The sequence below is a fragment of the Terrapene carolina genome, unplaced genomic scaffold (assembly GCF_002925995.2).
Source record: "Terrapene carolina triunguis isolate 2854851 unplaced genomic scaffold, T_m_triunguis-2.0 Scaffold22, whole genome shotgun sequence".
NCBI lineage: Eukaryota > Metazoa > Chordata > Testudines > Emydidae > Terrapene > Terrapene triunguis.
This window is the reverse complement of record NW_020664373.1, coordinates 16648325-16662433: the sequence shown is the minus strand read 5'-3', so window position 1 is coordinate 16662433 and position 14109 is coordinate 16648325. Positions and strand designations below refer to the sequence as shown.

Sequence of the window (14109 nt, the reverse complement as noted above, 5' to 3'; positions counted from 1 at the left end):
GAAGCAGAAAACAGAGCAGCCAGAGCCTACTCTCCTTCGTCCTGTGATGCAGGAGGTGGCCAGCAGGGGAACTGCTGAGAAGCTGCAAGAGGGAAAGGAACTGCTCTGAACGTTCCGAGCTGCTTCTGTGGCTGCAGGGAAAGCAATGGGAGGCAAAACCCTCTACTTCCAGTCCACAGCAACGAGGCTGATACAAACAGTTTAAAGCTGGCAGTGCATAGCTCAAGAAACACATTTTCGCTTAATCATATAACATTTTCTTCTTAATACAGTTGTCTTCAAGGGCCACATTTAGACTTTTCAGAGCTTCAGGACCCCCTGGGTCACAAAGTGTACACCACTGTATTAGGGTGATGCTTTTGGTACTTACTTCAGGTCTGAGGATAGCCTTCTTACAGGCCTGACATAAAGCACCATTCTGGGAGAAACTGAGGGGAAGGCGACGGGTTCGATTCTGGCAAGTCGGCTCCTCACATATTAACCAACTCTGCAGAAGGAGAAGGGAAAAGAGAGGATAAAATAAACTTTACTATGATTAATTCAAAACTACTACTTCCTTTTCCCCACCCAAACGTTGAACTCTACCTAGATGATTTTAACAATGTTTAAAAAGGAGATACTCTCTCTGATGATAAAGTACTCTAGGAATACACTAACTAGTAAGCCTCAACATCCCCTGGGAGGTTGGTATTATAAATAATACCCATTTTAAAGATGTAGCCACTGAACTACAGAGAGGTCAAGGTACTTGCCCAAGGTAAGCTAGTAAGTGGTAGTGCCAAGAAAAGAACCAAGCAGTCCTGACCTCAAATTCCTTGGTCTACTCACTATACAACACACTTCCCCTACTGCCACAACATACTGCATTCTATGCTTAACAGATGCATAACCCGAGGTGTGTATTCTGCATCTACTTTCCTCTTCCACAACTGTGCAGCGAAGCAACACTAATGTAGTAGCAGGACAATTCTGGGGCAGCATGACAGACTGGCAAAACAAGTTTCTTTTCATTCGCTGGCTTCTAGCAAGCATAACCTATCTATATCCACATTAATCTTAAGAAATTGCCATATAGACCCCACAGAGGTCCGGCTAATTGTCTCATTCATGACTCTTATTTTACATCTCCCTCCAACACCCGTTCAGTATTGCTTCACGGGGTACTGACATAATTTGCTTGCTTGAGATTTAAGGGGGAACTAAGGGATTACAATATGGATCTATTTTGGTGGATTCCCTAGTGATAAGCAGTGACTCTTCCACAGGAGGACCCAGCAAATCCAACACTGATAGACATGATTACAAAGCATTCCCTAATCTGTCTGGCTGAGCAAAAAAAATCTGGCCCTGCTTGTTCTGACATGGCCCAGTCAAAGTGTGCAGAATCTCTCTCTCAAGAACACAGAGGTAAGCAGAAGAGTGAAGAGTGGAAGCACTCCTGAGGCTAGTGCAATGCTCCCTGTTTATGTCCAGGCAGTACAAGCACAGCATCTATTAATGCACTACCTGTGCTCTCAAGGGAGGGTTTTATGCACCTCCATGCAGGACAGGGAAGGTTTTTCTGAAGAACATCATGCTAGAGGCAAATTCCACAACACTGCAGAATTTCTATGCAGAATTTGTAGTATACACAATAACCATAAAGAGGGCAGAAAAATAAGAGACTATTCAGACACACAATGACAGAGAAAACTCTTTTTGAACATTTCTGGTTTATAACACTTGCTCAGTGGGTTTAACTTTTAGAAAATGCAATTAGTTAAATATAAAATTAGTATTAATATAAAATTAAATGTTCAAAGGTCTGGAAATTCCAAGAGTTAAGGTATCTCCTTCAGGGTTAGCTATACACCTATGTAGTCCTTTTTTAGTGCCATTTTCATGGTTAAATGTAAACAGCTATTAACTAGTTCTTAGGATTCTTAAGCTACATCGAACAATACAGGCTATGTTAATGCTTCAGTTGAAGCCTTAACTTTTGGAAGTTCCGGAGTTCAGGCCTGATCCAAAGCCCATTGAAGTCAATGGTGACTCTATTGACTTGAACAGGTTTGGTTCAGGCCCTTAGTTCTCAGCTCCAGTTTTACATATAAATCTCCACACATGTACTCAGATTATAAAAAAAAAAAAAAAAAAAAAGTAAAAGTGCTACTAAATTGCAGCACATCTATAAATGACTCATATTTAACTGACTTGGGGGCAGCCAAAATCCAAAAATTTTTAAACCACATGTGTGAAAATGCCAAATTTAAGCACTCTTCATTTAAAAACTACTGGACTGATTTTCTTCACACTTGAAAGATAAACGAATATGATTACTCCCTATAAATACACAAGGGAGGGGGTAGATACCAGAGAGGGAGAAGAGTTATTTAAGCTAAAGGACAACATTGGCACAAGAACAAATGGGTATAAACTAGCCATGAATAAATGTAGGCTGTAAATTAGAAGTTTTCTAACCATCAGAGGAGCGAGGTTCTGTTACAGCCTTCCAACAGGAGTTGTGGGAACAAACAAACTAACTAGTTTTAAGATGGATAGTTGCAAGTTTATGAACATAATTATAAGAGGTATTGCCTATGATAGCAGGGGACTGGACTCAGTGACCCGGGAGATCCCTTCTAGTCCTGTCATGGTATAGACAGAGATGGTAGATTGGGAACTTCTATTCACCCTGTCTCATAACACAAAAACAAGGGAACATCCAATGAAATTAAAAGATGAGAACGTAAAAAAAAAACAATAAAAAAAAAGAAAAACACTTTTTAACACAAGTGATTGAACCATGGAACTCATTACTACAGGAAGTCAATCAGACAAAGAATTTAAGATTTAAAAGAGTGGGTATTTATACCCAGAGTTATCATAATAGATAAAAACAAAAATTATGGAAGGGATATTAAACCTCATGCTTCAGGCCTTAAAACAATAACTACCAGATTAGGAAGACACCAATGCAAGGGACAGATTGTCATACATTTATCTAATGAGGAAAGGTCTCACTAAGACTGGGCACATTTTTTTTCCTGAATAGTGTATTTGAAAAGAATGCAGTTTCAGTCAACTCTAAACTATTCATGATTTTGACCCAAATTCGTCAAATAGTTTCAGCCAATTTTTTTTTTCCCGGGCTAGATTCACAAGGAGATTTAGGTGCCATTCAGAAAAGAGGAGGAGGTGGTATCCCTTTGTACCTAATTACCCACTGGTTAAGGCACTCACCTGGTATGCAAAAGACTGGTGCTTAATTTGTAATAAAAGAGATGCCGGGACTCAAGCAATTTTTTACTTTAATAACTGCAGCAAGCCCAGAGGTGCTGGGGCTATGAACTGCCAATCTTAGAGGTGCCAGGGCTCAGCATTTTAGGAGACTCAGGTTAATTTTACCACTCTGTAACAGGGACTTCAAACCAAGTATCCCACATCCCAGGTAAGTGTCCTAATCACCGGGCTATTCGGGGGAAGGGGGGGTGGAACTCTTTCAATCTCTCCTGTTGAAGTTTTTCCACTTTGTATAAATACTTAAATATTACTTGGTCCAGAGAGAGAGAGTACAACATATGCCTTGTGAGGTATCATTTGAAAGCTAATAACTTACTGGTCAATAATATCATGATGAAACATACGTGGCAACATTATATGTAAAGTTAAGAATACCCCCTGTATGATGTTTGTTAGCACATGTTCAAACCCACACAGCTGTGACAAGGCACAAGTTGTTAAACAAGTCTATCCTCAACAAAGGAAGAAACGGTTACTTAATGTAACTGTGGTTCTTCAAGACGTGATGCAGACCTGTACTCCACTTAGATGTGTGCGTGCCCAGTGCACCAGAGCTGGAGAAATTTATGTAGCAGTACCCGTAGAGGGGTGGCGTTCACACCTCATGGCTGTAGCTCCTCACTTGGCTACATAAGGCAGCTCTGCCCTGACCCTCTCTCAGTTCCTTCACCTCAAAATGCCCAGAAATGAGACTCCGATGCAGAGAGGACAGAGGGTGGGTCGTGGAATACACATCTGCATCACATCTCCAAAGTACCACAGTTACAGTAAGTAACTGTTTCTTCTTCAAGTAGCTGCGGCTGTATATTCCACCTAAGTGACTTACAAGCCGTCCCCTCCGCCCCTAGGAGGCAAGGCTTGGAGTCTACCTAAACAAAGACTGCAGGACTGTTTCACCTTGCATCCCCCTGGAAGAAGCAGTTATGGCGTAATGGTTCATGAATGTATGCATCAATGACCATGTAGCAGCCGTGCAAATGTGCAATACAGAAAGGTCTCTGAGAAATGCTATGGATGCTGCTTGTGCCCTCATAGAATGAACTCTCACCCGCTGAGGAGGCAGAGCCAAAGCTATTTCATATGCATTTGGAGACTGTCTGCGAAGAGACCTCTTGACCCTTCATGCAATCTGCATATGATGGCATGGCATTGGAGAAGACGGATCTTTCCTGAATGGGGGGATGAAATGCCAATATTGCTGCCAGATGCAGTTTCAATGAACTAAACGCAAGCCCCAACGATTGAAGGTGCAGCAAGTACTTCAAAATGTCCTGAAGAGAGACCAGCAATGTTTGTATTCCGCAACAAATGACCACACCAAAAATCTCTTCCAATTCACTGAATAGGCCATTCTGGTGGAGAGATTTCTATTGTTAAGGAGGACTTGCTGGACAGCGTCCGAACACCGCTCTTCCTCTTTATTCAGCCATGCAGCAGCCATGCCACGACATGCAGGGAGCTGAAGATAGGACGTAAGGAGCGGCCTTGGTTCTGAGTAAGTTGGGATGGTAAGGAAGTGGTTTGGGATGCTGAACAGACAGTGCATGAAGGTAGGAGAACCAGCTCTGCCTCAGCCACGCAGGGGCAATGATAATTAGCTTGGCCCAATCCACCTTGAGCTTGAGGATGACCTGAGGCATGATTGAGGGAATGGCATACAGAACAGCTGACTGCCAGCTGAGGTGGAAAGCATTGGACTGAGGCCCCCTCAAAAGCAGAACAGACATTTCCTGTTATCCCTTGTAGCAAACAGGTTTATTGCTGGGACGCCCCAAACTGTGAAGATGACCCAGAGTACATTTGTCCTCAGAGACCACTCATGACTCAGGAAAAATACCTGATGCGATGGTACGCGAGATGATTCTGAACCTCGGGCAAGTGAATGGCTATCAGAGTAATGTTTTCCTCAATGCAGAACTGTCACAGCCAGATCGCTTCTAGACAAAGCAACCTGGAGTGTGCTCCTTCTTGTTTGTTCACATAGTACATTACAGCAAAATTGTCGGTAAGTATGTGAACTACGGAGTCTCTGATGTGGTCCTGAGAAGTATGGCATGCATTGTAGGTGGCCTGAAGCTCCAGAATGTTGATTTAGAGTGAGACCTCTTGCTCCGACCACAGCCCCTGTATTTTCAGAGACTCCCAGGTGTTCCCCATAACCTATCAAGGAGGTCTCGGTAACAACCAACATGGTTGGCAAGGGCCAGACAAAGGGAATGCCTTGGCAAATGTTCTCTGGATTCATCCACCACTGCAAGGAGTCCAGGACCAGTGGAGGAAGATGAATCAGTCTATCTAAAGGGTGAAGAGTGGGACAGTAAACAGTCCTGAGCCACATATAAAGGGGGCAAAGGTGCAACCTTGCAAACTGGACCACCTGTGTGCAAGTGGCCATCTGGCCCAAGAGCCGGAGACTTGTCCAAACTATTGTGGAAGGCTGAAACTGCAGACTGAGGCACAGGTGGCAAACTGTCTGAAAATGGTAAGTCGGCAGAAATGCTTTCGACTTAGTGGAATCTAACAAGGTCCCAATGAACTAGATTTTCTGAGTGGGAGCCAAGGTTGACTTTCTGGTGTTTAGGATGAGACCAGATGGTCGAGTAAGTGCAGTGTGGTTCCAACATGAGCAAGAACTTCCTCTCTGGATCTACCCCTCAGTAACCAGTCGTTCAAATATGGGAAGATGTGAATTTTCTTCTTCCAGAGGTATGCTGTAATAACGACCATGCATTTGATAAAAACTCGGAAGCAGAAGAGAGGCAGAATAGAAGTACTCTGTGCAGAAAGTGGTGTTCCATGACGACGAAACAAAGGAACTTTCTATGGTTTGGCAAAATCGCCGCATGAAAGTAGGTGTCCTGAAGGTCCAGAGCAGCAAGCCAGTTGTTCTGAGATGCAACAGGGAGAATAGTAAATGGAATGACCATTCGGAATGTCATGTACCTGATATATTTGTTGAGGTCGCAAAAGTCGAGGATGGGACTTACCCCTCCCTTTGATTTGGTACCAGAAAGTCCCAGGAGTAGAAGCCATGATGACAGTGTTCCAGCGGAAACTCGTCCATCACTCCCAAAGTAGAGAGCAGACCTGCTTAAGGAGCAGTATCTTGTGAGATGGGTCCCTGAAGAGAGATGGGGAGAGAGGATGGAGAGGAGATGTGGAGAGGAACTAGCTGGCCTAACCTGATCTGACAGTGCTTAGGACCTAGCTGTCAGTGTCAAGCCCCAAGCATTGTGAAAGCAGGCTAGCCTATCTTCAAGGACCACATGGTAGCCTAGAGACCTTGAAGGAGTGGAGTGTCTAGTCAGTCTTGTCAGAGAACAGCATTTGGCCATTGAAGAGCTGATCCTCAATGGCTTGCTGGACAATGCTCTGGGCGGCGGGGCTGCGAGCTCCTGGGGCAGTGCAGCTGCAGAGCCGCATCCTGACCTGGTGCTCTGTGCTGCGTGGTGGCTCAAGCCAGGCGGCACAACTGCCTGTCCTGGTGCTCTGGGCGGCGCAGCTGTAGCGCTGCCAGCTACCAGGAAGCGTGGTAAGGGGGCAGGGACTGTGGGGTTGGATAGAGGGCAGGGGAGTTCGGGGTGGTGGACAGGGGGAGGGGGTGTGAATAGGGGTGGGGGCAATCAGAGGGCAGGGAACAGGGGGGTTGAATGGGGACAGGGGTCCCTGGGGGCAGTCAGGAAGGGGGGGATTGGATGGGGTGGCAGGGGGCAGTCAGGGGCAGGGGTTCCGGGGGTGGTCAGGTGACAGGGAGAAGGGGTGGTTGGGTGGGGCAGGGGTCCCTGGGGGGCAGTCAGGAATGAGAGGAGGGGTTGGATGGGGCGGCGGGGGGCAGTCAGGGGCAGGGGTTCCGGGGGTGGTCAGGGAGAAGGGGTGGTTGGATGGGGCAGGAGTCCCGGGGTGGCCGTCAGGGGGCGAGAAGCAGGAGGGGTCAGATAGGGGGCGGGGCCGGGCCATGCCTGGCTGTTTGGGGTGGCACAGCCTCCGCTAACCGGCCCTCCATACAATTTTGGAAACCCGATGTGGCCCTCAGGCCAAAAAGTTTGCCCACCCCTGATTTGGTCAGTCCTGTTGCTGGGAACATGTGGTAAGGATTTGACCTTGAACCAAGTCTAGTTTGTTAAGTTTTAGTTACTAGAAAGCATTCTCTCTTTATTTTCTTGTAAGCATTTCTGTCTTTAATGCCTTGTACTCACTTTAAGTCTCTTTTTGTAGTTAAATAAATTTGCTTTATTTTTAATCAAAACTAATCCACTGTTGTGTTTACACTGAACTGTTTGATAACTCCAGTAAAAATAGCAAACTATTGAATATTGACCCTTTACAGGGGAAATGGACCTCTAATATCTGAACTGTCCAGAAGAGGGCTGGACAGTGAAGAACACACATTTTGAGGGAAAATTTGGGACTGGGAGTGTGCTGGGGTCACCCTGTAGATAGTAACCAAGGCTGCTGAAAGCCAGAGTGTAGCTGGGTGTATTGCTGATTGGGTACTGGGGTCAGAGTTGCTGGACCAGGGCTGTAGCTATACATAGACAATCAGGGTGTGACCTGTATGCTGTTTGGGAGCAGCCCAGGCTGACAGCTACAGCAGCAAAGCATTGTGAAACACCCAAGGTTGCAGGGCAGGCAGTGACAACTCCTCACTGGTCTGGACTGCACCCTGGAATGTGACAATCTCCCACCTCTTTTGCTTGCTTTCTGCCAACTGTTGGCATTCAGGGCCAATGATCAAGGATTTGAAGAGCCACATAAAAATGATTCATTTGTAAGGAGCTGTTTATATTATTTCACTAAGAAGTACATAAAAAGGGCCACCAAACCTATCATGTAGTAATTACACTTGAAGCAAATTTCTTTATGTAACTACTTCTTTTTATTCACTGCTTAAGAAAGAACTATGAACTTTACAGGTCACACAATGCATTTAAGGAAAACAAGAATCAACAGACTGACAACCAAACTGAAAACAATCACCATATTTTAAATCAACATTCTACAACTCATTAATATTCTTCTTTTGCTTCTAATTATTAAGAAATGTCTAGTTATTGACATACGTAGCTGAAACTTATTTTTCTAGATAAATTACAATTCCATAGTTCACTGAGGTATGTTAAAAACCGGGGAAGTGCTAAGTTGTCAAGTCACCTGCATTTAAAGCAAATACCCAACTGTATCTCTGACACAGATACTGACTAAATGTCCCTTCAATTCATATAGAAAACAGATAATGTAATTTGTCTAGACTTCCTACCAGTTATAATTAACATTAAAGAGGTCTTTTCTTCTTTGTCACCTCGCTATTCAGTACTTATTTGCGTTTGTTTGTACTTACTATCTGTTAATCTCTCTTTACAAATGACAACAATAACTAGTGCTATTATGCATGGAAATTAAACATGTAGATAAATGTGTGAAGGGAGCTATTTTTGAAAAAAGCAATATTAAAAGCATGTAGCTCTTTATGTCTCTTGTTTTGCTTTGATAATTAAGCTCTGGTCTTGATTTGCTTTAAACAAAAAACTTTTCCAAGGACATTCATGTTGCAATCAAATTCAACATATGCACTCTGTTTAGTTTCAATTTATTCAAATGCATTATTGTTAACCCTTGACTCATGCCCATTGTCTTTGCTGACCAAACAAAACCAGTCCTTCATTTCCCAGCAGCTATTGTTAAGTCTTTAAATTAATTTGTGAAATAGCAAATAAAATTATGGCAGGAAACCCTCAGTTTTGAATTTGCTTGGTGTCTTCACCACTGACTACCATGATAACAACGTTGACAAGTCTAGTGATTCTAACAATTCTTGATTCAAATGCCCAACTAAGTGTGAGAAATGTAAGACAAGGAGATTGGAGAAAATGTGTGATGTAAAAGAAAATCCCTGAATTATACTGTGTCCACTAAGTATAGCTAACGGAGAAAAGAATTGCAAGTGAAAAGTACTGCTTTCTCTTCTTAAGTCTGTTGTTGATAGTCTAGCTTTTTGCATACTGCAGTTAGACAAGCATTACAAATATTATCCTATTGTAAACTTGCTATCTTAACTAGCTGAGCATGATGATTATTCTCTAATACAGCAACACTTTGGATATCTTGTAATGTGCTCAATGGTATGCTTCAGATAGGCTTCATTTTAGCAATTACTTAGGTTGATATTAACTCAGCCAGTGATACTTATGTATGGCATAAAATAGTCAGATGTTATGCAATGTATCCTATGATAAGCCAAACTATAAGACTTTTTTTGAGGCCTTTTCTAATAAGAAATGGGTCCTCATTCTACATATTAATAGTGAGCAAATTGAGTTATTATTGAAACATTGTTGGATTTTGTTTAAATACAAAAAAGTTTGTTTTGCTTAGTGCATGAACACATTAAGAAATTTTGACAGCACCTAACTTCCACAAGAACAAAAAATGGTCAAATCTCAAAACCAAAAACCACAGAGAAAACAAAAGACAAGACAAATGCTCGGGCAGTCAGTTGCAAGAAAACAAGTATATTCTACAGCCTGGTAGCTCCATCTACTGCTGGGCATGCATATGCAAGAGGGGGAACTACTGTATATCAGCAGCTCCATGATACTCCAAGCAGGGAACTTCCAAGTAAAAAGGTAAATGCTAGAGTTGCCTGGGAAACAGAATTTCAATTTTACCATCAATTTCTAGTTTTTGGAATTTTTTTGGTCTGATTCAGGATGGAAACCCCTAAACTCAATTTTTTCCCTTCATAGTATGGATATTCTGCAATATTTTGTCTTGGAAATAACAAAACATTCCCACAGTGGAACCATATAAGTGTTTCTGAAATTAAATATTGCTACACAGGATCCCTGGCGGACTACAGCAGAGCCAGGGAGCCTGGAACCCCAGCTTTGCAGGAGCCCACCTAGAGGCTGCTCCAGAGCTGTGGAGCTTGGAAGCCTGGGCTCCCCATCACTCAACCTGGTGGGCTGCCATGGAATCGGGGAGCCACAGATCTGTTAACAATTTCGAAGAAAAACTGAAAATTTTCTGTGTAATTTAGATTTTGTGGAAAGTGCATCTTCTGTCAAAAAATCATTCCAACAGAAAATTTCCAGCTAGCTCCAGCAAATGTGTAAAACTAATAGTGCTACACAAAAAATCCAAAATGCAGATATTCAATAGGTGGAAGGAAGATAATGCTGAAAAAGACAGAGATGATAATGGACAGGAAGTTAGAAAAGCATCTGAAAGGCAACAGCACAAAAAAGGAAATATACTTGCTATCTATACATGTATGATGTATTCAAACATATATGAATCTGGAGTATTGCATTTAATTCTGGGCACCTCATTAATTGGAAAGATAAAAACTGACAAAAGGGAGAGAAAAGAAAAAAATATTGTCAGGGACTAAAGATACTGAATAATACATGTATACATTTAAGTTTAAAGAAACTAAATATGTATAGTTTAAGTGATGAATAAGGAAGGAGTAACAACATAATAATTACACAGTTAAAGGGTGTAAACATGAGGAAAAGGAATTACTGAGGATGATCAAAGCACATAGGAGGTCACAGAGGATGCACTGTTTGGAACATTGAAAACTAGAGTGGAGAAAAATTTCAGAAAATGTGTTGTAGGGAAAAAAGTCATACATTTAAAGATTGATAAACTCGTTCAGATGACTAAAATTTTCCTTTCTGGGCCCAACCTTTCCTCCTACCCAGCCCAATGTACTTTGCCCCCTTTCTCATCAGACACTGGACACACTTCAGACATGAGCTGGGGCTCCAGAGCTTCACCATGCTCCTTTTGTCTGTCCACACAAAGACTATTTCTGAAGCTGTATAAAACACAATCTTATTGGCAATAGAATTAGTTTAGCTAGCAACCTTAGATGGCACTACTATGCATAACAAGTCCAATACAGGAGCACAGAGCACAGCTGTAATTGTCCTTAAAGAATTTATCTGGAAGGAAGGAGGGCAGACTGGGAGAAGAAGTTAGTCCCAGAATGGAAAATTTCTTACCGGATAACTTCCTGTCTGCTTGCAACATGTCCCATAACAGAGCTGTTCTCCTCTCTGCAGTTCTGCTTGCAACATGTCACAACATTCTCTGGCTTGTAAAAATTCTTATAAGATGATTGGCATTGAAGTTATTGTTGCTAATCAGTGAACTGTGTACAGTAGGCTAACTAGCACACAAAACTACAGACTTAAAATTAAATGGGGTCTGTTGGCTAATGAAGCCACACCATGGATTGTAGAATCACAGGAGACACTGCTAGCAGAAAGGAAATTATTGGGTAAGAAATTTCCCATTCTGCAGCCTAATGTCTCCCACAATTCTCTGATGTATGGGAAGTAGTGAGCAATGAATAGTAAGCAGGGAGGGATAAACAAACATACTGAAAAAGAGAGGTATACCCTTGAAACTAAATGCATGAATGGTAAGTTATTTACCATAGCTCATCGCATGCAGCACTTTCTTTTCTAAGGAGGCCTTAGCAGGACAGAAAATTCACCTTATAATGTTTACTAAAGGTGTTGATAGAAGATACATTGCTGCTCTGTAGACTTCCTGACAGTTGAAGCACAAGCTCCTTCTGTTTAGAGTCACCAAAGTTCTCGTAGTGTGTGTTTTGATTCCATTTCTTAAGGAATACATTCACCTGATGGCTTGTATACCTCCACAATGCATAACTTAATTATCTGTCCAAGGATACTTTGTATGCCCAGAGACCTTGGCACTTTGGGGGAAAGAACATGAACAAGGAGCCTAATCTTCTTGTAAACTAAGCTAGATCTTTAGTGCTCTCTATATATCCACATTATGCCACAGACTTCAGTAAGGCACAGGATTTGGACAGAATGATGGGAGTATCACTTACTGTGACATATGGAAAAAGGAATCACGTTTGGCAAGAGGCTCTGGATTTTTTAAAACCACTTGTCATTGTGGTACACACAATATAGTTCGCATGTGGATAGAGCTGCTAACTCCGAGTCTCATCCAGCAGATACGATAGCGATCAAGCAGGTGTTTTGATAGAGAAAATAGAGTGGTGTGACCACTGTTAGTGGTTCAAAGAGTGGGTGGTTAGAGCTTTTACAACCAATGGCAGATCCCACTTAGGAACGATTGTTCTGACCACGTCTCTGAGAAATCTTGAGACTTGAGGATTTTTGACTAAAGAGCTTGAGGATTCTGCACGCAAGACACTACTTATGGCTGACACCTGAAATGCTATGATGTTGGGCGGAAGACCCTTGTCCATTCCATCTTGAAGAAAATCCAGAATTGCTGGAATACCAGGATCCTTGAGGTTTCTGCTTTCTTGACATTATGAGCTAACCCATGACCAGACGGAGGAGGTGGTCTTTAGCACTGAAAAGCATCTGGAGGCCAGTAGAATCCCACTCCACTTACTTTGGAGGATAATTCAAAGCAATTAACAGCTCCCTCTCAATAGTCATGCTGTCAGTTGGAGATGGCCTGGAGAACAGGACCTTGGTGAAAGATGTTCAGATTCTGGTAGATGCTGTGGGGGTTCCAACGTCAAGTCTACCGGGTACAATAAAAGATGGTCTCGGTGGCCAGTGTAGAGCTAGAACTATATATCACCTTTGCTACCTCTTGCCTTATCTTCTGAATCACCTCCTCTAGAAGGTGGAAGTGGTGGGAATGTGAAAGCAAGCCCTTCAGCCAAGTGACCTGGGATCTGCTTCCTTGATGAAGTACTTTGGTAACTTTTTGTTCTTGTGACTGGCAAACAGATAGACAGCTGGAACTAGTCACCATTCTGAGTTGTTGACTGTATGTCTGTTGGGCCAATCTGCCTTCATGTCTATTTCTCCCTTCATGTGACTCGTTCTTACAGAAGCCAGATTCTCTTCAGCCCATTCCATTATTTCCATCGCTGCCAAGTGTAGAGTTGAGCTTCAAATTCCCCCTTGGTTGGTGAGGTATGCCTCTGTGGTACTGTCTGACTGGATGAGGTGGTGAAATGAAGGCTAGTTTCACCACTTTTAGCTTCAAGAGGTTGATGCTCTCATTCTAGTCTATGGAGTTCCATGTGCCGTGAGGTGTACTGTGTTCCAGATGTGCTCCCCACCCCCATTAAGCTGGCATCTGTAAGGAGTACCCGAGGGCCTGGAGGACAGATAGGAAGATCCCTGCAGACACTCCCTGGGATCGTCCACCAACTGAGAGATTCCAGCATGTAGTATGGAACCAGCACTGATCTATCACGCATTCCAGTGAGTAGTTCCACACCTTCTGGAGATGCCTAATATGGAATCTTGTGCATAGTATAATTGTTATACATGAAACCAGAAGGCCTAGTAGCTTCAGACACTGAGAGATGAACAATCTTGGATTCCTTCCAAGCATGAATATCAGGTTCTGTCCAGTAAGGGGAAAACCTTGGCCACAGATGTGTCTCTTTGTGGAAGGGAAGGGATAAAAAAGCTCTTCCTACTGTTTATCACAAACTCATGTGCTTGAACCAACTCTAATTCTGGAACTGTGGTGCTGTGAGCTGCTTCTTTGGTCAGGGCTCTGATAAAAAATGTAGTTTAGGAAGAAATACAGGTTAGGGCTCTGAGACTGGCTATGACCACCACTAGCATCTGGTAAAGACTCTGGGAGCTGATGAAAAGCATCTGCTAAGTCCAATGAGGTAACAAAATCCCTTTGGATAGGGTTGTTACTGCCAAGGCTATGGAGTCCATACAAAATCTTGTTTTCTTCATCCATTTGTTGAGCTGTTCAAAGTCCAAGATGCTCTAAACCTCTTTTTCTCCAGCACTTCAGGCTGCACACTCCATATTTTTCATTATCCAG

General features: G+C 42.8%; 1 protein-coding gene across 1 annotated transcript in view; it reads right to left on the bottom strand.

Annotated features, from left to right (window-relative positions):
- Nucleotides 1–14109, bottom strand: part of LOC112118062 (DNA polymerase alpha catalytic subunit) — a 349709-nt gene that overhangs the window by 92884 nt on the left and 242716 nt on the right. Inside the window, exon 35 of the mRNA XM_026648867.1 lies at nucleotides 371–487. Within this exon, the coding sequence (XP_026504652.1) occupies nucleotides 371–487 (117 nt within the window). The remainder of the gene's footprint in view (nucleotides 1–370; nucleotides 488–14109) is intronic.